At 38.7% G+C, this 24,666-nt stretch overlaps 1 protein-coding gene across 2 annotated transcripts in view; it reads right to left on the reverse strand.

Moving 5' to 3' along the window:
* Nucleotides 1–24,666, reverse strand: part of mrm2 (mitochondrial rRNA methyltransferase 2) — a 940,693-nt gene that overhangs the window by 507,851 nt on the left and 408,176 nt on the right. For both annotated transcript variants that reach the window (XM_087997732.1, XM_043711819.2), the window contains one exon: nt 16,873–16,963. In XM_087997732.1, coding sequence (XP_087853858.1) covers nt 16,873–16,963 — 91 coding nt within the window. The remainder of the gene's footprint in view (nt 1–16,872; nt 16,964–24,666) is intronic.

Raw genomic sequence — 24,666 nt, forward strand, 5'->3', positions numbered from 1 at the left:
TAGCTCAGAAGCCCTACTCCTGAGTAGGAATAGCTCTTATCAAAAGGTCCATTGGAAGAATTCTAAAATATTTTTGGTACCATTTAACAACCTCCTGCCTTGAGCACAGACTTTAACTAGTTCATCTTTTTCTGCCTACACGCATAATCTACATGCAGGAAGAAGGGCCTTCATCCACACAGAACTCTCAAAGGAAATCCTTAGCGCACAACAGTATCATATCAGATCATTCTAAAGAGAAGGCCAGAAAGAGTGAAAAGTTCCAAGCCAGGTTAACAGAATGTAAAAGCAAGTGTTATGACCCAGATTGAAGGAGTACAGGGTCTCTTTCTAGTTCAATCACTCTACAATTTACAATCTTTACTTAAATGTTTCGCTCAGTTACCAATGTAGCCAATTATGTAAATCAGGTTTCATTATTTTAAAAAATTCTAATTTTATTGTAAGACAACATTTTAAATAAAAGTACAAAGCTCATTAATGCACAATTTGAAAAGTATAAGTGTAAATATTTACCCTTATAAATACCAACAAACGAAAGTTAATGAACAAATAAGGAAATCATCTTTGCAGAGATTAACATTACAGAAAAAAAAACTTAGGCCAAAATAGCTGATATTCTCCAAGGGCCTTTATTAGTCTATGCATTGTGTATTAGAGTTGGGAGGTCACCTTGTGGCTGTACAGGACATTGGTTAGGCCGCTTTTGGAATACTGCATTCAATTCTGGTCTCCCTGCTACAGGAAGGATGTTGCGAAACTTGAAAAAGTTCAGAAAAGATTTACAAGGGTATTTCAGGGTTGGAGGGTTTGAGATACAGGGAGAGACTGAATGGGTTGGGGCTATTTTCCCTGGAGCATCATAGGCTGAGAGGTGACCATGTAGAGGTTTATAAAATAATGAGAGGCATGGATAGGGTGAATAGCTGAAGTCTTTTCTCAGGGTTGGGGAATCTAAAGGTTCAAGGTGGGAGGGGAAGGATTTAAAAAGGACCTAAGGGGCAACGTTTTCCACACAAAGCGTGGTGCATATATGGAATGAGCTTCCAGAAGAAATGGTGGAGGCTGGTACAATTACAACATTTAAAAGGCATCTAGATGAATATATGAATATGAAGGGTTTAGAAGGAAACGGGCCAAATGCTGGCAAATGGAACTAGATTAATTTAGGATATCTGGTCAACATGGAGGAGTTGGACCATAGGGTCTGTTTCCATGCCATACACTTATATGACTCTATGACAACAGATGAACTGTTTCACATTCCTTTTCAGTCTGGCATCCTTATACATACAGATGGGCCACTCGACACCTCGTCATCACAAGCAGTTGTCCCTCCTTTTCAAACACAGCTTACTCAGGATGCCAATATTTTGTGATCAGATAAAGTTATCACAGAATCCCTACAGTGTGGAAGCAGGCCATTTGGCCCAACACCGACCCCCTCTGAAGAGTATCCCATCCAGACCTATTTCCCCTACCCTAATATTCTACATCTCCCCTGATTAATGCACCTAACCTACACATCCCTGACCACTATAACTTCTAGAAATTCCTTCAGGGTTAAAAGCTATTTTGCATTTTCGGCATGCACAATTAAAACTCAAGAGATTTCTTAGAAAGGTGGTAAAAGGTTGAGCTAGGATCAAATCTCTTCCTATTATACACCCAAACTAAACTCCAAAACTAAATCAAATATATCACATTCTGGCAGCCAAAAACTTAAACGTGGTTGTCACTGGCTGGCCAGCAGTTATTGTCCATTCCTAATTCCCTGAGAAGATGATGGTGAGCTGCTTTCTTGAACTGCTGCAGTTCATGACACTGGATGGGATTCCAGAATTTTAACCCAGCGAAGCTGAAAAGCAGTATATTTCTAAGTCAGAATGGTGAAATACTTGGAGGGAAGTTTGCAGCAGTGGTGTTCCCACACATCTGCTGTCCTTGTCCTTCTAGACAGAAGTGGTTGTGGGTGTATACACTGCTGCTACTGAGTGTTGGTCATGGAGGAAGTGGATGTTTGTGGATCTGGGCCTTTTTTAGTGCTTAGATGTCTATGACTCCAGCTAAGTTTCTGGTCAATGCTAACCCTCAGGACATTGATAGAGGAGTATTCAGTGACGGTAACATTATTGAATATCAAGAAGCAATGGTTAGATTGTCCCTTAATGAAGATGATCATTGACTGGTATTTGTGTGGTGCAAATGAGTCCAAGTGGAATATCAATTAGAAATCAAGACAGACTCAGAAGACTCCTGGATGACAATCCCTTTTTTGTAAGACTGCTTGGTAGTCCACCATACCTCCTTCTCCTGTATACTTTTCTTTACTGGTTCTAATATTTCCTCTGTAATTAAACTTTCTCATTTTTTCACGTTCACAAATTTTTCACTTTTTCACAAATTCACATTTTATGCTAAATTTATGCTGAGTCAATACATGGAATCAAACAGATACTGACTGTTTTACAAAGATGTGTAGAGTTTTTTAAGACACCCCATGACAATGCGAGTGAAAACATTCTTCGAGCAAAAAGACTGATGTTCAAAAATGCTTCCAAACTAAAAATCGCAACATTTGTCAAATAACTGCATTTTAGTAAGGGCATTTGGTATTAAGAAAAACAAAACTGGAATAGGAATTGAAGGAGGAAGTACTGTCCTGAAGAAGATATGCCACTGTTATCACAAGCTGTCACAGTTCTGATTTGGAGAAGGATGTATCAGAATGAGCCTTTGAAAAGGTCAGAAGGCTTGCAGGGTCAACAGAAATGCAATTCATATAGACTTATATAGGGCAAATCAAATTCTGAATTCAGTAAAGGTTTTAAAGCAAATTAATGAAATAAACAGCCTAATTTGCAACCCCAGGCTAGAGTCAAACAGGTTTATTTGGAAGTATAAGCAACAGAAGACTGAGATTGCTCAGGGATGACCAAGATATCACCATTCAAATTTATCAGCTTCCAGCCAGTAATCATCAGACAACAGTTTAAACATAAGTCTCCATTTCGTCACATTGGCAACACTGATGAAGTGCAATTGAATTTGGATGTGCCCAGACACCAAAGCATGAAAAGACTTGAAAACAGTGTTAGCAAGAATGGCAGATCATGAGAATACAAGATCCGCAGTGGCGTGAGTCTACATGGCCACTGGAACAAAATTACTGCTTTTGGTAATTTTCAAGCAAAATCATGTTGAATATCAGATTTAGCTAAAGTTGAATAAAATTGGATAGCAAATTTGACCAAAAACAAATAAGCACAAATGGTGAAGTTTAAAAACAAAACATTACAAAAGTACTGGAGAATAATATAACAGCAGCATAAAAATTACAAGGTATTGGTTTCACAACTTGATAAAAATAAACACTGTAAAAACTCTAGCTACTGTGGGACAAATGGTCTTATGCATGCCCAATCACATGTTGGATCAAAGTTACTTGTTTCAATTTACCAATACATTTCTGAACTTCATAACATTTTATTTTTGTATGTAGACATTTAATAGTCTAAATCCTTATGCCTGAAAAGCACTGCACTTACATCGAATTATTCTCATTCTATTCTGCTTACAAGAATGATGATTCTTGGTTACATCTTTTATTCACTGGAAATGAGAAAAACATGGAAGACAGGAGAGGTAGTGGGCTATTTGACCCAACAGCCTTCTCCACCATTCAATATGATCATGACTGATCATCAAGCTTAACATCCTAATCTTGAACTCCCTTTAGCCACAAGAGCTATATTGTATCTACCTCCTTCTTGAAAACACAATGTTTGGACCTCAACCACTCTCTAAGTAAAGAAATTTTTCCTTATCTCAGTCCTAAAAGATGTATCCCTTATTCTTAAACCATGACCCCTGGTTCTGGACTTCCTCAGCATCGGGACCATGCTTCCTGAATCTAACCTCTCCAGTTTTGTTAGATATTTACAGGTTTCTATGAGAATCCCAACCCCTCCCCCGCCCCCCCAATTCATATAAACTCCAGTGAATACAAACCTAACTGACTCAAGCACTCCTCATATGTCAATTCTGCCACCTCAGGAATCAAGGGGACCTGAAAATGTAATGCCTTCAGTTGACCAATTGCTACTTCTTAATCAGTGGGGCTTCAGGGACTGAACGGTTCATTGCAGAAGGTAACATTTTATACAGGAGATTGCAATAGAGGAACTTCCCATAAAAACATATACTCGCCTCAGCACACTTGACTTTCCCAAAAAGGGGGGTCTTCTGTATGCAGACTTAAAGAAAAAGAAAATCTCCATGAACACAAAGGATGTTACTGAGGGAGAATTGAATGCTTTCCATTTCAGATATTCAGTGTCAACATTAAACACTCCTACAGTCAAGTACGTTGCTATTAAATAACATGAAGCTTCTCTTAATGGGCTCATCATTTATCTGCCAGCCATCTTTTGACTATAGTTATGTGACAAATAAGAGACAATTTCATACAAAAGATGATGCCTACCTACTTGTAAAGTAAGTGAAAAAATAATCTAATTTGAACACTCTCCTTTAGAACAAACTGAAGTCATTAAAATGAATAACATTCTTCTCAGGCCTACCAAGTCTTCCATAAAATCCCAAAGTAGTCCTAGTTAAGATTACCACTTCACTATAATTGTCCATTTCACTTACTTTTCCATTTTTGACACCGAGAAATAATTTAACCTCCACTACCTGATTAATACCTCAACATGTTTTAATGCAGTTGCTTTCCCTCCTGGAACTAGAATTGGCCATTTAAAAAGCATGCTGTTTTTCCCAAATTTCTTCTCATGGAACCGCAAAAATTCTCTCTCTGATAAAGTATCCTTAATAGCTGTTGAATCAAATCCGACATCACAAGTCAGAACTTCATGTTACGTCAAACACATCACCTACAAAACCAGGCAAACTAGGACACTCAGAGAGGTCATTGGTCTAGAGACAAAAAAAAACTGCAGATGCTGGAATCCAAATTAGACAGGGCAGGAGGTTGGAAGAACACAGCAAGCCAGGCAACATCAGGAGATGCAGAAGTCGACGTTTTGAGTCTAACCCTTCTTCAGAACAAGCAGAAGTGAATAGCTATTATAGATTCATGGGCTGCATTCTTTGTTCAAGAATCCAACAAAGCAAGTTGAAACAAAAAAAACAAAGAAACTTAAAGGGTGGCAATGGATAGTCAGTACCTTTAGCATTTTTGAAAAAATATGACAATAATGATGTACTCTGAAGGTACCCATTCATCTTTATATAATGGCTGGAAGCAACCTTGCCAACATTTTTTTTAATTAATAGAGCTCAACTTCAAATACAGTTCGGAAGTCTGCTCACTCACTGAGGGGTAGAGAGAAAAATCACACCTTCCACTTCTAGGTTTATCATGTCCAAAGAAAGAAGCAACAGATGGGGATGGAATATGACGTTGAATAGACAGTAAATTCAGAAAGCAGAATATAATTAGCAAGTTAGGCAGCACCTATGCAGATTTAACTTTCAGGCTGATACCCTTTCATCATATATAGAAGATGTTATAAGTTGCAAGCAAGAAGAGCTAAAGGGAAGGTCTGTAATAAAGTGAACAGCAAGACTGATTAAATTACAAATCACTAAGTGGTGCAAAGCTGAAAGAAATATTGGGCAAATTAAGTCATAAACAATATATCTAGGGGAAGTGTTAATGTCAGAATGATAAACAGCTGTCAACAAAAACATAAAAGAGCAAAATAAGAGAGTAAGAACAAAACCAAAAAAAGGAAAGAAAACCAAGGCACAGATCACCCTCTAAAACTGCTTAACTCAAGTCTGAATTCAGAAGGCTGTAAAATATCTCATTGGAAGATGAACTTCTATGCTTGATGACCTTCAGGAGGCCAAAGACTGAGAAGTCAAAGCAAAGGAAAATTAAAAGGACAGGTGGCTGGAAGCTCAAATTTACAGATCTTGAGTGAATGGAGATGTTCTGCAAAGTGAGCACCCAAACTGCGTTTGGATTTCCCAAAATAGAGCAGATCCCACAGTGAACAGCTCACCTGGAAGAACTGTTTGGAGTGTTGGGCAATAGGAAGAAAGGATATAAAGAGCAGGTGCTGCATCTCTGGCATGGGGAAGTTGTTCAGACTGGAGGTCTGTGACCAGTGGTGTGCCACAAGGCTCACTGCTGGGTCCACTGTTGTCCATCATTTATATAAATAATTTGGACGAGAATATAGGAGGCATGTTTCCTAAGTTTGCACATGATACCAAAATTGGTGCTTTAGTGAACAGTGAAAAAGCTTTAAAGTACAACGGGATTTTTAACAATTGGGCTAGTGGGCCAAGGAATGACAAATGGATTTAATTTAGATAAATGTGAGGTGTTGCATTTTGGGAAGACAAACCAAGACAGGAATAATACAGTTAATGGTAGGAGTGTTGTCGAACAGAGAGACTTAAGGGTGCAGATACATAGTTCATTGAAAGTTGCATCACAGACAGACAGACAGGGTAGTGAAGAAGGCATTTGGCACACTGGCCTCCGTTGGTCAGAGCATTGAGCACAGGAGTTGGGACATCATGTTACGGTTGTACATGACATTGATAAGGCCACATTTGGAGTACTGCATACAATTCTGTTCGCCCTGCTATAGGAAGGTTGTTACTCAACTGGAAAGGACACAAAAAAGATTTATAAGGATGCTACCAAGAGTGGAGGGTTTGAGTTATAAGGAGAGGCTGGACAAGCTAGGACTTTTTTCCCTGAGCATAGCAGGCTGAGGAGTGACCTTTCAGAGGCTTATAAAATCTTGGGCAAGCACTGATAAGGTCAATAGCCAAGATCTTTTCCCCAGGGCAGGGGAGCCCAAAACTAGAGGGCATAGTTTGAAGATGATAGGGGAAAGATTTAAAAGAGATTAGAGGGGCAACATTTTTACACAGAGGGCGCTGCATATGTAGAACGAGCTGCCAGGGGAAGTGGTAGAGGCGAATTCATTTACAGCATTTAAATACATTTAGACAGGTAGATAGATAGAAAATGTTGAGAGGGATATGGGCCAAATGCAGCTAAATGGGACTATTCAGTTTAGTAAGCCTGGTCAGCATGGATGAGTTGGGCTGAAGGTTCTGTTTCTGTGTTGTATGATTCTATGAAAGCTGTCGTGGGAAGAATAGGCAGTCTTGGGAATGACAGAGGAGCATAGCAGGAACAGTCCCTCTGCAATGACTAAGCAAAAGGGAAAGAAAGACATACTTGTCAGTCGCACCACACTGGTGAAATTATCACTTTCATTCTAATGAGATGATGATTTCATTCAAAGATTGTGGTAAAAATGCTAGCATCCCACCCCATTTGTTTAATTCCAAATTTTACTTAATTAGGATTTACAAATTGAGATTTTGCATCTCTATAAGGCATAATCAATACCTGTTAATTATGTGTAGGTATTACCAGACAAACTCAAACATCCACGCAATTAACAACAAAAGGTAGATTCAACAAATAAAACATTGAATATTCAAGAATACAGAAACTTCATGTATTATCTAACATGTCACTTTATATGGTTTCGCAATCAAGTCAATTTAGATTACTGCACCAAACTCATTTGGTAAGGAATTGTGCCAGTTTCATCACACTCTTCACAATCAACTGGAAATGAGATCCTGAATGTACTAGTTCATAGCTGAAAATGTGTTGCTGGAAAAGCGGAGGAGGTCAGGCAGCATCCAAGGAACAGGAGAATCGACGTTTCGGGCATAATCCCTTCTTCAGCCCTTCTTCGGGCTTATGCCCGAAACGTCGATTCTCCTGTTCCTTGGATGCTGCCTGACCTGCTGCGCTTTTCCAGCAACATATTTTCAGCTCTGATCTCCAGCATCTGCAGTCCTCACTTTCTCCTGTACTAGTTCATAGTCTACATTGCGATATGCACAAACTTAGGGTGGTAATAATTATACATTGAGGAATTAATTAAGATGTATTTCATCCTGCAAACAAAAGCTTGAGATAAATAAAGCTCTTTTATTCTGTCTTTCAGTAGAATTGAGAGCAACTTCCTAGATATTAAGGCAGCATCTGACCAATTGTGACATTAAGAAGTCTTAGCAAAATTGAACTCACTGGGAATGAGAGGGAAAACTCCCCACAGCTTGGAGTCATACAATAAAGGCAAGCAGCTGTGGTTGTTAGAGGATAATCACCACAGCCTTGAAACATTGCTGAACAGGTTCTTCACGCTAGTATCCAAGCTAGGCCCAAATATTTTAAGCTGTTTCATCAATAGCCTTCTCTCTATCACAAAGCCAGAAGTGGGGATGATCATTATTACATCATGTTCAGCACTATTTACAACTTCTCACATACTCAGGCAGTCTGTGCCTGCATGCAGCAAGACTTGGATGGCACTCAGGCTAAACTGACTAAATGGTGACCAACATGTACATCATTTACGTTCCAGCTTCTGAAGCACAATAAGGAATGGACAAGTGCTGGTCTTGGAAGTATTGATTACAAAAAACTCAAACGATGCTTCTCTTCATAACTGAAGCAGAGTGCTACATTTGAGAATTGTCTATCAGTTTTACACATAACAAATTCAGAAAAAAAGGTCTTACTTTTCATGCTGGGATTTAAAAGCAACATTGATCCTTCCAAGCTTAAAAAAGGCACACACATGAAGGGTCACTGACTGATAAATTGAAGCTTTTCTCCCCCACAAAGGCTGAACAACATACAATATGGAATTTGTCTGGCTAACTGAAATCCCCATCACTCTTTACTCAACTTATGCTTGTGAATTAAGTCATAAGACAGAGAGAAGTTGCAGAAAAACACACTAAAAAACAGTTCAATAAAGCAGGCTGTAGAGGAACAGGTCTTTCTGAGTCAATCAAGTTAGTTCATGCCGTACGTACATGATGAAAGCTATTTTGTGAAAATCAAATAGGTCCACAAAACTGAATTTAAATTGCATTTTTCTAAATTGAAAAATTCCACAGCAATTTCCATGTGTTTGTAACCCTCCAAAAGTACCCATTTAAATTGGAGATTTCAGAGGGTCCAATGAAGCTAATTAGTCTTCCTCCTGAGAAACCATTAAACTGAAATGTCAGCTTACCTCAGACACCTCCATCTACAACCCTCCCTCACTCTTGTCTCAACACCAGCCTCTGCCAGGACTTGAACCCAACTCAACCATCACCACACCCCGCCCCCGCCCCACCTCCTCTTCCCCCTTCACTCCACTTCTCCTTGGCAACTTACATACCTGGCACCCCACTGACTTAGCTGCATAGCCCCTACCTGCTGCTATACCCTATCCACTTGGCATACTAACACCAGCACCCTGCCCCCTAACTCAACACTTACCATATGTACTTAAGTTTGATAGCAGCTCATAAAGTGGCTTATGTTGTACCTTTTAATAATAGAACATGGCAACTGACTGCTGTAAAAAAGGTACTTGTTTTGCATAGCCTCAACTGTTCTATGCTGCAAAGGACTTGGCAGAGTGGAAGTGCAGCTCCATGTTTCTGAAGAAGCCCTGATTGGAATTGAAATGAGGAGTTAATTCAGTTCATAAAAAAGGAATCAAGTTGCAATCAACACAAGATTGCCACATCTTGGAAAATTAAGACCATGAATTCCATCATTACTGCATCCAGCCTTATCTTCCTATTTCAACGGGACGATTGTAAACAAAGAATCAGATCCACCAGCATTCCAGCAAAATGCCTGCAGAATGAACCTCGATGGACCAACCTCATGGTTAAAAATTGTCTCCTCCATCAGGTCCTGTTGTTTCAACCCCCAAATGGCCCATGTCTCAGAGAATGGCATCAAAAAATGATTCAAAGAAACTCTGAAGTGCTCCTTAAGTGCAGCACCATTGAAGAAAGGCTTAGTCCCAATTGCTTATATGGAGCAGGGGCAGTGATAGAGAGGAAAGGAAGCAGATTCTGGATCATATCCCACATTACTTCATAGGTCACTTCCTCCACTCCACCGGGCCCAAAGTCTTGCAGGTCAATTATCAGCCTGCTTCATCCTATCAATGGCAGAAATACATGAGCTTTTGTAGGCATCACTCTTGAACTGTTGAACAACTGGTGACAATAACCTCATGGTTGTACAAGCAATTCTTAAAAAATTGTTCATGGGATGTTGATGTTGCTGACTAGATGAACATCTATTGCCAAGCCCTAATTTTGGTTATGGTGGTGAGCCAAGTCCTTGAAGTGCTACAATTCTTATGGTGTGGGTACTCTTACAGAGCAGCTATGAAGCAAAAACACTGGATGGGATGAATCAACGAACAGAACAGTTAGATGGTCAGATTGATTAGGCAGTGAAACCTTTAAACTTGTGCAAGTATCAGATCTATATATATGATATGGAGAAGCATGATAAAATTCTGATACAGATTGTTCTGCTATAACACGTGTTTCGTTAATGCGAATTCACTGTAGTGCAATTGATGAATTGGGGACAATGTTTCTACAGCACAAACATTTAAAGTGCGTATTGGTTATAACCCAATTCCGGCCCCATTAGTTTAAATAGTGCTGCGATTAAACTATTTTCTTATAACATGGGATCGCATGAGCACGCGTTATAGCAGAACCGACTGTAGTCATTTCCCAAAACAAACTAACAAAGTTAACGGAAAGGAAAATATTTTCTGGACGTTTTCACTGTATAGAGGTAGATAGTCAAATTTACTGTAGATAACATCACAGTGCTACAGATATTGAAAGAACATCTCAGCTGTTTGTTTTCATTTTGCAGGGTCTTGTTTTCCTAATTAAATTCACAGTACTATGATTTGATCAAAAACAACCAGTTTGGTCCATTGTGAAGATTTTTACAGTTGGCAACGTTATGCAAAGTTTTTAGACTGTAACAGATGGAAGTCTTTCGCGTTTAAATATTAAATTGATAATATTAGATATACATGGCCACTAGGTTTTGTTTACTGCAACAGATGGAGGGTTGAATATGCATGTATTCACCCAATAATCCCATGTGCTTTCCTATTCATCAATCAAGGCATTCATTTGATGCTTGCACGATCTCCAAAACAATTTAAGTTAAACGACAGGTTAAGGTATAAAATTGGGTTTGGATCTTCAATCTGGGTGAAGTTCAGGAAATCATCACTGCAACCCCAATATTGAGCTTCAGAGGAAACAATGAGGTATAATTCTGTCAGTAGAGTGCAATTAGTTGAAGGCTAGAGATTCTACAATGGTTAGATGATATCTCATGCATAACTTTAAAGTATGAAATCTGGTTCATCAGATTTATTATTACGAGGATGGCTAATGAAAGACCTGTTCCTCTACATTCTGCTTTACTGAACTATTTTTTAGTGTGTTTTTCTGCAACTTCTCTTTATCTTATTACCTAATTCATAGGCAAAAGATGAGTAAAGATTGGTGAGGATTTCAGTTATTAGGGTCAACAGCAACATGCATTCAAAATTGGCTGACTAATAAGAAGTAGACAGTAATGGTCAATGGATATTTTTGGGGCTGGAGGGAGGTTGTCGTGGAGTTCCCCAAGAATCAGAATTGGAACCCTAGCTTTTCCTTATTTACATATCTTGGTGGGCAGGTGGCAATTTCAAATTTGCAGATGACAAAACTTTAAAGAATTCAATGCAGGGAAAAGTGAGGTGATATATTTTGCTTGGAAGAACATTGAAAGATAATGTAAAATAGGGGACACAATTCTAACAGGATGCAGAAGCAGAGGGACCTGGATGTTTATGTGCACAAGTCATTAAAAGCATTAGGACAAGGAGAGAGCAGTAAGTAAAACGTACAGTATCCTTTATTAGTGGCAAAGAGTGCCAGAGGACAGAGGTAATATCAAACTTGCATAGATACGTGTTAGACCTTAACTGGAGTATCGTATATAGTTATAGGCACCATATTACAGGAAGGATGTGAAAGCATTGGATAAAGTATATAAGCAGTTTCCAAGAATGATTCCAGGAATGAGGAACTTCAGTTTTGAGAATCAGGTTGAAAAAGTTGGTACTATTCTCCTTGAGGAAAAGAAGGCGAAGAGGAGATCTGACAGAAGTTTTCAAAAGCATTAAGTGAACTGGAGAAAGTAGGTAGCGAGAAACTGGTCCTGTTTGTAAATGTGTAAGAGGGCATCAATTTAAAATGCTTTGCAAAAGAAGCAATGACATGGGATTCAGGGAGACCTTTCCAATTGGATACAAAATTGGTTTGAGGGCAGGAGACAGGGTGGTGGCGGAGGGTTGGTTTTCAGGTGACTGGAGGCCTGTGACCAGTGGTGTTCCACAAGATTGGTGTTGGGTCCACTGTTGGTCATCATTTACATAAACAATTTGGATGAAAATTTAAGAAGAATGGTTACTAAATTTGTGGATGACACCAAAATTCTTGGTACAGTGGATAGTGAAGAAGGTTATCTAAGATTACAAAGGGACCTTGATCAATTGGGCCAACGAGCTGAGGAGTGGCAGATGGAGTTTAATTTGGATAAATGAGAAATGCTGGATTTTGGTAAGATGAACAAGGACAGAACTTATACAGTTAATGTTAGGACCCTTGGGAGTGTTCTCTAACAGAGAGATCTAGCAGTTCAGGTACATAGTTTCTTGGAAGTTGTGTCACAGGTACAGAGGGTGTTAAGAAGGCATTCAGCACACTTGCTGTCATTGCTCAGACTACAGAGTAGAGGAGTCGGGATGTTATGTTACGGTTGCACAAGATGTTGGCAAGGCCACTTTTGGAGTCCTGTCCATAGTTCTGGTCATCCTGGAAGAATGTTAGTAAACGGGAGAGGGTTCAGAAAAAGTTTACAAAGTTGTTGCCAGGACTAAGGGTTTGGGTTACACAGAGAGGCTGATTAGGCTGGGACTTTTTTTGACAGGTGACCTCAGAGAGGTTTACAAAATCATGACAGTCACAGATAAAATGAATAACAAAAGGTCTTTTCCTTAGGGAGTTCCAAACTAGAGGACATATTTTTAAGATGAGAGGAGAATGATTTAAAAGGACATTTGAGGCACATAAAGGGTGGTTCGTCTGTGAAATGAACTGCCAGAGGAAGTGGTAGATGCAGGTACAGTCACATTTAAAATACATTTGGATAGTAACATGAATAAGAAAGATTTACAGGGATATGGACCAAACACAGGCAAGTGGGACTAGTTTAGTTTGGGAAACTTGGTCAGTATGGATGAGTTGGATCAAAGGGTCTGTTTCCATGCTGTATGGCTATGACTCCAAGAGTAGTTAGGATAAGGAATGCATTGCTCAGAGTGTGATAGAGGCAACTAAGAGGCATTGAATTATTCTTTGGATTTTAAAAAATGTCCAAGGTTATGGGGAAGCAGCAGGAGATTGAACTAGGTAACAATATTTAACACGTATTTGTCTACTTCTGCCACCTCATTGACAGAGCTCAATATGAATCTGCCTCATCCTATAGAGTGATGTTTTTCATGCTATTAAACCATTACTAAATGCTACTTTCACACTCATTTTAATCTTTATCTTTTCAACTCAACAATTAAGCAAATACTCAATAATAAGTCTGTCTACTAATGCTCAGTGCCAGAAAAGCTACATGCTGTCTTTTCTTCCTTTATATGAACTGTCAGCAAACTCTTCCCTTGATATAGATAATAAAAAAAAAGGATATGGCCTAAATAGTTGTTAAGATTAAATCAATAGGCCTCAAGTCATGGGCCATACTGAATCTATTGCTTTTCTGTCATAAGCTCAAATGGAACATTTTCTAAATGTTAACAAATATGAACATTTCTCGATGGACAGTACAATATCATTTAAAAGTACAGCCATTCTGTAATTTATTTCCCAAAATGTCTGTACTTGTCAGGGTTAAGGATAGAACTGATAAAAGATCATTTTGTACTTTTTACCAATGAAAGCTACTGAGAGAGTCAACACAAGATGAGCACTTCTACACTGGATAAGGAAGAAAATCTGACCTTTTCTTGGGAAATAAGGCAGGGCTAGTGACTGAAGTGTTAGTGGAGGAGCACTTTGGGACTAGTGATCATAATTCTATTAGCTTTACAATAGTTATGGAAAAGGATAGGCCTGTGTAAATGTTAAAGTTCTGAATTGGAGTAAGGCCAACTTTGATGGTGTGAAGCCTGGAAACAGTAGACCCGTGAGCCTAACATCAGTCGTGGGTAAGTTGTTGGATGGGATTTTGACTGATGGAATTTACATGCATTTTTGGAGGCATGGATTGATTAGGAATAGTCAGCATGGCTTTATGGATGGGAAATCATGTCTCACAAAGTTTTCTGAAGACATGACCAAGAAGACAGATAATGGTCTTCAGTAAAGCTTTTGACAAGGTTCTGCATGATAGATTGGCGAGTAAAATTAGATCACATGGGATTCAGTGAGGGCTTTCCAATTTGATACAAAATTGGTGGTGAAGAGTTGTTTCTCGGACTGGAGGCCTGTGACCAGCAAGATCGGTTCTGGTTCCACTGTTGGTTATCATTTATATGAACTATTCGGATGAGAATTTAGGAAGCATGGTTAGTACGCTAGCGGATGACACCAGAACTGGTGGTATAGTGGACAGTGAAGAAGGTTAGGAGAAAGTGAGGACTGCAGATGCTGGAGATCAGAGCTTAAAAATGTGTTGCTGGTGAAGAAGCATATCTAAGATTACAGAGGGATCTTGATCAATTGGACCAATGGGCTGAGGAATGCAGATGGAGTTTAATTTGGATAAATGCAAACTCTTGCATTTTAGTAAAACAAACAAGGGCAGAACTTATACAGTTCATATTAGGGCAGTGGGGAATGGTGTCGAATAGAGAGACCTAAGGGTTGATATTCTTTGATAGTTGCATTACATGTAGACAGGGTGGTTAAAGAGGTATGCTTGCCTTCATTACTCAGACCAGTGAGTATAGGGGTTAGGACGTTATGGTGCAGCTTTACAGGAGGTTGGTGAGGACACTTTTGGAGTACTGTGCACAGTTCTGGTCGGTCTGCTATAAGAAGGACATTATTGATTTGGAGAGGATGCAGAAAAGATTTGCAAGGACATTACCAAGACTGGAAGGTTTGAATGATACCGAGAGGCTGTATAAACGAGGACTTTTTTGTTATTGAAGCAAAGGAGGCTAAGGAGTGATCTTATAGAGGTTTCTGAAATCATGAGGGGCATAGATAAGGTGAATAATAAAGCTCTTTTCCACAGGGTAGAGATGTTCAAAACTAGAGTGAATATCTTTAAGGTGAGATGAGAAAGACTGAAAGGGGACCCGAGAGGCAACTTTTTCACACAGAGGATAGTTCCTATATGGAATGAACTGCCAGAAGAGGTGGTAGTTGCAGGTACAGTTACAACATTTAAAAGGCATTTGGATAGGTACATGAATAGGAGAGGTTTTGAGGGATAAGGGCCAAACTTAGACAAGCGGGATTAGTTTAGTTTGGGAAACTTGGTCAGCATGGACAAGTTGGACTGAATGGTCTGTTTCTGTGCCATATGACTCTATGAAGCAAGAAGATTCTAATTTCTACAAATACATTAAAATCTCAAATAAAAACAAAACGTTCTGGAAATATTCAGGCAGAATCAGTGCACAGATACTGTTCTGCCAAGCAAACTTTCTATTATATACAGCTTTTTGCTTTAACCTTTCAAAACCTTTCTTGTTTGTGAGAAACAAAACAATACAAAATAAGAAAATAAACTGCAATACTGAAAGCATCATACAAAATCTGAGACCACATAGAAAAGAAGATATGTATTCAAAAAGCACCAATCATGTTCCTATGTATTTCAGAGTCAATAAATTATTTTAGAAGTGTGGTCACTATCATCGTTAGAAAAATGGGAAAATTAATAGGCATATGGTTTCAACATGTTCAACGATGTAGCATCTCCTCAGTACTGCACTGAATTGCCAATTGATGTAATGTAGGCAGTTCCTGGAGTAGGACTTCAACAAGGTTTTTAAAGCAGAGACATACCAGCTAGAGAAACTGACATTAGATAGTTAAACATTCCCAAATGTATAAACAGATTCCTCAGTCAGTGGTCTTCACAAGTACAACATGCAAGCACAATGTTAAATTCGACTTTTGAGCTGCATTTGATTTAAATTGGCACATCACTTTTAGGGAATATATAAATGTTTTCAAGACAGGACAGTACAATAAGGTTTCATATCAGAAAACAAAATAATGTGATATTGCTTTCTTTTTCTTTAAAATATGCATTTCACTGGTGATTCACAATGTTGACAGATTGAGTCAAGGCTTAAGAATACATGGATATATTACTGTAAATTGATACAATTAGTTGGAAAATCAAAGTAAAATTTAGCTCTGGTGTAACACTAAATGTTTTCCTTCTAAAAGTAATGAAGTCATTGGTTAAAAGTCACAAAACAGGATGATGGATTTGCACCACAGAACTTTATAACTCGGAAGGAAATTCTTTATGTCATTGGGCTTCTAATAATTCTCTGATAGAGCTATTCAATTCTCCATAGCACTGAATTTTCTTTTCCTGCAAGAATTTATGCAACTTCCTCTTGAAAGTTCATATGAAATATGCTCCCACCATGCTTTATGGGAATACGTTTCAGATCATAACTTGTTGCCTAAAAAAAAGGTCTCAGCTCAGTTGTAATAATGTATTTCACTATCTACTTTTCTCCTTCATTGAATGATTTCTAATACTATTCCACCCTTCTGAGCAGAATGAATCTACTGTTTAACCACAAGCGAGTACTGTACTTCCCACTATTAACACTAGAACTAATTCTTCCTATCTTTGTATCAGTAGATGACTGCTCATGATACAAAGGTGATCTCAACCAAAATTTCAGATGATTGTACCTGAAGGGTGTATCGCTCCAGTTTCATTTCCAAGACCTTGTTTGCTTTATCAAGACGACTTCTCTCGCCTTCCAGCTCTTCAATCTTCTGCCTGCAACAAAGCAGTAGAAACCTGACCATCAGTGGGGCTTTCTGCACTTCTTTCAAAGTTAACGTATTTACTGATGAGTTGCATTACAACCATGAAAACATAGCATTGATTTCTGTAATATTGAAAATCTAACTTTCTAATATTGGCAAATTCCAAGTGATTCGATGAAAGGTAAATTGACCTTAAACAATGTATTCTGTTGTTTTATATGCCTGATACAAAAGGGACACATGGCTTCCCCTAAGACAGGGCGGTCAGTGTCAGGTTCAAATCTCTGCATATCCATACATCAAATGGCAAACCAACATAGAACAATAAGGATAAACACAAAAGAATAACCTTGCTCTTAAGTGTGTTAGAGAAATTGTATATTCAGCCAGAGAACTCAACTAGAGTTCTTGAGGAAATAATATGCAAGTTTAATGAAGTAAAATCAGTAAATGTAATGTCGTGGGATATCCAAAAGATACTCAATAAAATGCCATCAGAAAAGATTACCACACAGATTGGAGTTCAGAGTGCTGGGACTTAATTTATTAGCATAGACTAGCTAATCTAGGAGAGAGTTGGGATATGTCATTTTCAGATTGACAAACTAACCAGTAGATTGCCACTGACATCAGTACTGAGGCCTCAACTACACTTTGGAACTCTCCCATCCCAAAAATCAATTTCAGTTCGTTACCTCATTTGAACTCCCAATTAATGCCCACTATTTGCACACAATTAGCAGATTCTCTTATTCATCATTAAATAAATAAAACATTTATATGGATAACAAAAGCTTCCTAGTTTAAATCAATGATCTTTATGTTCTGTACATAGCTCTACATTTAAAGTAGCTTCTCCTTAAGGACTCTTGAGAAGGAATTTCTTCATTTATGCATTTTGTTTTATGCACACATCCAAAAGATGACTTGCATTCATTTGCGATTTCCTTTCTCGCCAATGACTGTCCAAAGCCAGCAAGTTCAACCTGTAGTCTTTTCTCATTCACCTTTTGTAAGAGCATACATTACAACAAGCTATAATACACATACAATCCAATAAATATATCATTTTCAGATTGCCCATTGCAAAGAATTTTGCATCAGTGTTTACTGTGGATGTCTTGAAACACATAAAACTGGATAAATCCCCAGGACCTGATCAGGTGTACCCTTGAACCTTGTAGGAAGTTAGGGAAGTGATTGTTGGGCTCCTTGCTGAGGTATTTGTATCATTGACAGTCACACATGAGGTGTTGGAAGACTGGAGGTTGGCAAACATGGTGCCACTGTTTAAGAAGGGTGGTAAGGACAAGCCAGGGAACAAGAGACCAGTGAGCCTGACCTCAGTGCTGGGCAAGTTGTTGGAGGGAATCCTGAGGAACAGGATGTACGTATATTTGGAAAGGCAAGGACTATTATGGATAGCTGACATGGTTTTGTGTATGGGAAATCATGTCTTACAAACTTGATTGAATTTTTTGATAAAGTAACTGAGAGGATTGATGAGGGCAGAGCGGTGGACGTGATCTATATGGACTTCAGTAAGATGTCCGACAAGGTTCCCCATGGGAGACTGGTGAGCAAGGTTAGATCTCATGGAATACAGGGAGAACTAGCCATTTGGATACAGAACTGGCTCAAAGGTAGAAGACAGAGGGTGGTGGTGGAAGGTTGTTTTTCAGACTGGAGGCCTGTGCCCAGTGAAATGCCACAAGGATCAGTGGTGGGTCCACTACTTTTGGTCTTTTATATAAATGATTTAGATGTGAACAAAGGAGGTAATAGTTAGTAAGTTTGCAGATGACACCAAAATTGGAGGTGGAGTGGACAGCAAAGAAGGTTACCTCAGATTACAATGGGATCTTGATCAGATGGGCCAATGGGCTGAGAAGTGGCAGATAGAGTTTATTTTACATAAATGCGAGGTGCTGCATTTTGGGAAAGCAAACCTTTGCAGGACTTAAACACTTAATGGTAAGGTCCTAGGGAGTGTTGCTGAACAAAGTGACCTAGGAGTGCAGGTTCATAGCACCTTGAAAGTGGAGTCGCAGATAGATAGGATAGTGAAGGCAGAGTTTGGTATGCTTTCCTTTATTCGTCAGAGTATTGAGTACAAGAGTTGGGAGGTCATGTTGCGGCTGTATAGGACATTGGTTGGTCACTTTTGGAATATTACGTGCAATTCTGGTCTCCTTCCTATCAGAAAGATGTTGTGAAACTTGAAAGGTTTCAGAAAAAATTTACAAGGGTGTTGCCAGGGTTGGAGGATTTGAGCCATAGGGAGAGGTTGAATTGTTTTCCCTGTAGCATCAGAGGTTGAGGGTAACTTTATAGAGGTTTATAAAATCCTGAGGGGCATGGATAGGATAAATGGACAAAGTCTCTTCCCTGGAGTTAGGAGTCCAGTTCTAGAGGGCATAGGTTGAGGGCGAGATGGGAAAAGATATAAAAGAGACCTAAGGGGCAACTTTTTCACAGAGGGTGGTATGTGTATGGAATGAAATGCCAGGGGAAATGATCGAGGCTGGTACAATTGCAACATTTAAAAGGCATCTGGGTGGGTATATGAATAGGAAGGGTTTGGAGGGATTTGGGCCGGGTGCTGGCAGGTGGGACTAGATCGGGTTGGGATATCTGGTTGGCATGGACAAGCTGGACTGAAAGGTCTGTTTCTTTGCTGTACATTTCTATGATTCTATGACTGCCACTTAAAAGATTTCAAAAATAGAATTCCACATTCACAAAACATTCATCAGGTTAATAACAGTCAGGAAGAAGTGTTCCTGAACCCGATGTTGCGTGTTCAGGTTTCTGTACCTTCTGCCAGACGGAAGAGGTTGCAGGAAATCATTACCAAGGTGCAACTGGTTTTCAATGATGTTAACGTAGAAAGGCTGCTAACATCATGAAAGAACCATCACACCCCAGTATTGATCTTCTACAACCTCTCCTGTCACTTCAATGCATCAAAACTGGCATTGAGTCCAGTGTGAGTGCACAATCAGTTCAACTGACTAAATAGGTTTTATGGTCTTTCTCTCTCCTTTCGATAGTACATCACTCTGCTGTGAAGGCCTAGTATGATTAAGCAGGATGGGAGCAACCATTTGTAAATAGGATAGTTGATGGATAAGTATTGTAGACCTACCTTGTTTAATATTTAACCAAATATATTCTTAAAAACCCCACAAATCTGATTCCTTACATTAAATTATGTTCTTGCCTCACTAATAACACTTCTCTAAATCTATGGTACCATTCCATAAAAAAGTATGAAGATCCCCATAAGTTTCCTTTTATGCCTCTATAGCAATAAGGGAGCTATTTTCTTTGAGCACAACCTATTTTTCTGCAAAAACAGATCTTTCCCATAGACTAGATGCATCATGCAGACCATACATAGGAATACAAAACTTGGGAGCAGGATTAGGTCAATCTACCCTTCGAGCCTGCTGCATCATTCAATAAGATCATGGTATTTTCATTGTGGTCTCAACTTCACTTTCCTTTCTGGTCTCCATAAATCTCAATTCCCTTTTTATTAAAAATCTAATTTATACTTAAACAAATTAATTGAGTCACCCTCCACTACTATTTACAGAAGAGAATTCCACTTGCTAACAAGCTTCCGGTAGAAAAGAAATTATCTTAATTCATCTTAAAATGGAGACCTTTTGTTTTTAAATTATAATGCTCGTTCTAATCTCCTCCACAACAGGAAACATCCTCACAGTATCCACCTAATCAAATTCCCTCAGGATCCTACACACATTGCAACAGAGATGGGAGGAGTATGCTATCATTCTCTATCCTATTACTCCACAGGTCACAACCTAATTATAACAATATTTTACCTAAGGCCCAGCGTACACTTTCACAATATTAGATTTAGAATGAAAAGATCAAACAGGTTACCTCAGTAAACACAAAATTATCAACTTATCATAAAACAAAAACCCATCCAACAGAGATGCAGGACTGGTTAACACACATGATTTTGTAATATGAAAATATAAGTGTTACCCTTCTAAATAAAGCAAAACATGCAAAAACACTTTAGATAAAGGAAAAATATAGTTTCTCTCCGCAAAGATTTACTTTAAAACAAAAAATACTCCAAGAAAATCAAGGGTAATTATTCTTGAAAGTATAAAGGGACAAATGTGGAATGTTCTAAAATCTGTTGATCTGGTGGTCACAATTTGCTCATGAAATAAAATGCTGAGAAGTTTTTCAGTCACTCTCTTCTAGTAGAATGATCAGGTCTTGCAAGGAATTCACTACTTCAGAATCAGCAGATATGGGCAAAGCAGCTTGTTCAGTAGTAAGCTTACTCTAATTAACTTCAAAACAAAACTCCAAGATTACAGCTACTCCTCAAACAGGACAGCCATAAATCCCAGCTAAAACATCCAGGTTTTCTGAAGTATGTTTAAGCAATCAAGACTATCAATCTTCTTCATTTGTACATAGAATATGAGCTTCGCTGGCTAGGCCAACATTTAGTGCACATACCTAATTGCTGCTTGAACTGACTAACTTGCTAGGGTATTGAAACAGCAGTTGAAAGTCAACCACTTGCCACAGGCCTGAAGTCATATGTAGGCCCGAACTGGTAAGGATGGCAGTTTTCTTCCCTAAAATGCATTAGTTAAACAAATTTTTTTTTACAATAATTGACTCTGGTTACATGGTTGCTATTAAGTGAAGTTTATGTTCCAGGTTTGATTCATATTTTATCATCTGGCAGGATGGGATTCAAACCTACATCTCCATAAGTTAGCCTGGGTCTCTGGTTTATCTGTTCACCGACAATATCACTCATTACCACTTCCCCAAATTCATCACAAATCACGTGATTTCCAAAATCCTTGTTTAAAATGTGTTCCAAAAAATAATGTATTTTGACAATCCTTCAAACTCAAGTGCTCCAAAAAATATTAAATATGAAGCAACTCCACATTTCAAAAAGATCACCTCTCATTCTTTTAAACTCCAGTGGATGTAAGCCCAATCTATCAAACCTTTCTTTGTAAACAAACTCTTTCAACACAGAAATGAGTCAAAATAACATTTTGCGAACTGCTTCCAGTAATATCCATATACCTTTTGAACACTTTCCACCTCGTCTTGTCTTGATGTCATCAGCAAATTCAGTCCCTTCAACCAAGTCATTGATATAATACAGATTGTAAATAATTGAGAGCTCAGCACTGATTCCTATGGCATTCCAGTAGTTATAGTGTGTCCACCTGAAAAAGTACACACTTTTCCTGTTAGCTAACCAAACCTTTATCCATGCTAACAAAATATGGTCTATGACATGTTATCTTAAGACTGACACCTTATCAAATGTTTCTTGAAAATCCAGGTACACTATGAATACAAGTTCCCTGTTAGCCACCCTGCATGTTACTTCTTCAAAAAAATTCTAACAAACCGAATACTCTGTTCTTTTCTCAAGACTCCCTTCTAGTAACCTTCTTAATAATGAATTCTAGCAAATTCCCCACAACAGGTGATAGTTTAACTGGCCTATAGGTCCCTTTCTGTCTTCCTCCTTTCTTGATTTTACATGTTACATTTGACGTTTTCCAATCTACTGGCACCCATCCAGAAACTAAGAAATTTTGGAAAATTATATCCAATGTCAATAGATGAATCTATTTAGTTTCCACAGCTCTCTTTCTATATCTGTTGCATCTTAGAAGAATTCAAAAATTGCTTCTGAAAGTTATTGTCAAAAATGTATCTTTTTTGCCAATTGACCTACAGTCCCACAGAAAATGTGCCAACAGATCTCTGCAGGGTGACACTTCTCAGAAAGAAGTGTTTATGAATCATATTACTCTGCAGAAATATGTTTTTTATGTTGAGTGAACTACATTCCCATGAAATGAGCTGAAAGACCTAATAGATTTCTAAGATTACCGTTCTAGCATTGCAAGACTTTATTCTAACATCTATATTACTTAGTTGTTCTTCAAAAGCATTGCAACTAACCTTGCCTTAGCCTTAAAGGTCCCATCTACATGAACTTTATCAATGTGAATTCAGCTGTTACATAGGTGATTGCCTCTTACCTGGTACCTCAGAATGAATTACAAACACTTTTTATTTTGCCCCTTGTTAGGTTATCCCCAAAGTTATTGACTGTACCAAAACCTCATTATCATAAGTACTTTTGCTTCTGGTTGCACTGCAAAAGTATTCTGAGACCTTTATTTTATTGTTCAACCTCCAACCACCACTTTCACTTTTGCATCTACTGAGACGAATTGTAATCTGCTACTTACACAATTCGAGGCACTTTCTCAATTACATGATTGTTTTCTGACACAACTGTCACTGTGATTCCTCGCACTCCATTTTTTCATCATGTCTTGCAATCCATCAACCTCTTGGCCATCATCCTGAATATTATCCAACATGCCAACTTGTCAGTACATTTTCCTACATGTCCCGCAATTATCACATCCCTCCATTCATTAGTCCTTCTATTTTGTGTATCACTCCAGGCAATAGGCGTGTGGATATGACAGTATTAATGTCAGAGTTTTAAATCTCACACTCAGGACTTCCAAATCAAAACTCAAGCATTTCAGGCACAAGCTATACTATTTACTGTGATCAGCAGTTCAGGCTCCAGGAATCTGTAATTATTTCTGATCACCATGATGACTTAATCTTAATAATTTGATTGGCATTTTGCTAAATAATATTTAACCATCACGACCTATTATCTTGGAGATCACTGCAGCTCTGATAAAGAGCCATCTAGACTTGAAACGTTAGTTTGCTTCCTCTCCATTGATGCTGCCTGACCAGCTATGATACCTGGCACTTTTTTTGTTTTCAGTACAGATTCTCACATCTGCAGTAATTTTGCTCCTATAACCTATTATCTTACCAGTCTTAGGAATTTGGATCTCTTCTAAATTTTTGCAGTATTTTCTCATATGTTCTAACTAGTATAAGATTTTACCAGTTACCTGCTTTGTCCAAATATCAACACCTCCAACAAACAATGATAAAAGAAAGATGAGAGTAGAGTCCAGCAGGATTAGATTAGATTAGATTAGATTAGATTAGATTAGATTAGATTAGATTAGATTACTTACAGTGTGGAAACAGGCCCTTCGGCCCAAAAAGTCCACACCGACCTGCCGAAGCGCAACCCACCCATACCCCTACATTTACCCCTTACACTACACGCAATTTAGCATGGCCAATTCACCTAACCTGCACATCTTTGGACTGTGGGAGAAAACCGGAGCACCCGGAGGAAACCCATGCAGACACGGGGAGAACGTGCAAACTCCACACAGTCAGTCGCCTGAGGCGGGAATTGAACCCGGGTCTCTGGCGCTGTGAGGCAGCAGTGCTAACCACTGTGCCGCCCATAACTGAGGTCACTCTGTTCCATGGAACTGGCATCAAAGAACTATCTGACACCGATTATCAATGTAATGCTTATGAAAAGTTAGAATGAAAACTAACCTAAAATGAAGGTAGACAAGGGGACTATGGCTATTATGAAGTCCTGAGTAATCATCCAGTGTCCATTGGCTAGAAGGATTCAAATAGGTGATCAACATTGCATACATTAGCAGCCCCTAGTGTATCAACAAGCTTCAGAGTCAAAGGGTAGCTGGTAAGGTGACAGTGCTCACAAAGTAGCTGTCTTTTTCAGATGAAAGATGAGTGAAGAGA

Source organism: Chiloscyllium plagiosum, unplaced genomic scaffold (genome assembly GCF_037043375.1).
Source record: "Chiloscyllium plagiosum isolate Xiang-an unplaced genomic scaffold, Cpla_swu_hap1 HiC_scaffold_20, whole genome shotgun sequence".
NCBI classification, from domain to species: Eukaryota; Metazoa; Chordata; class Chondrichthyes; order Orectolobiformes; family Hemiscylliidae; genus Chiloscyllium; species Chiloscyllium plagiosum.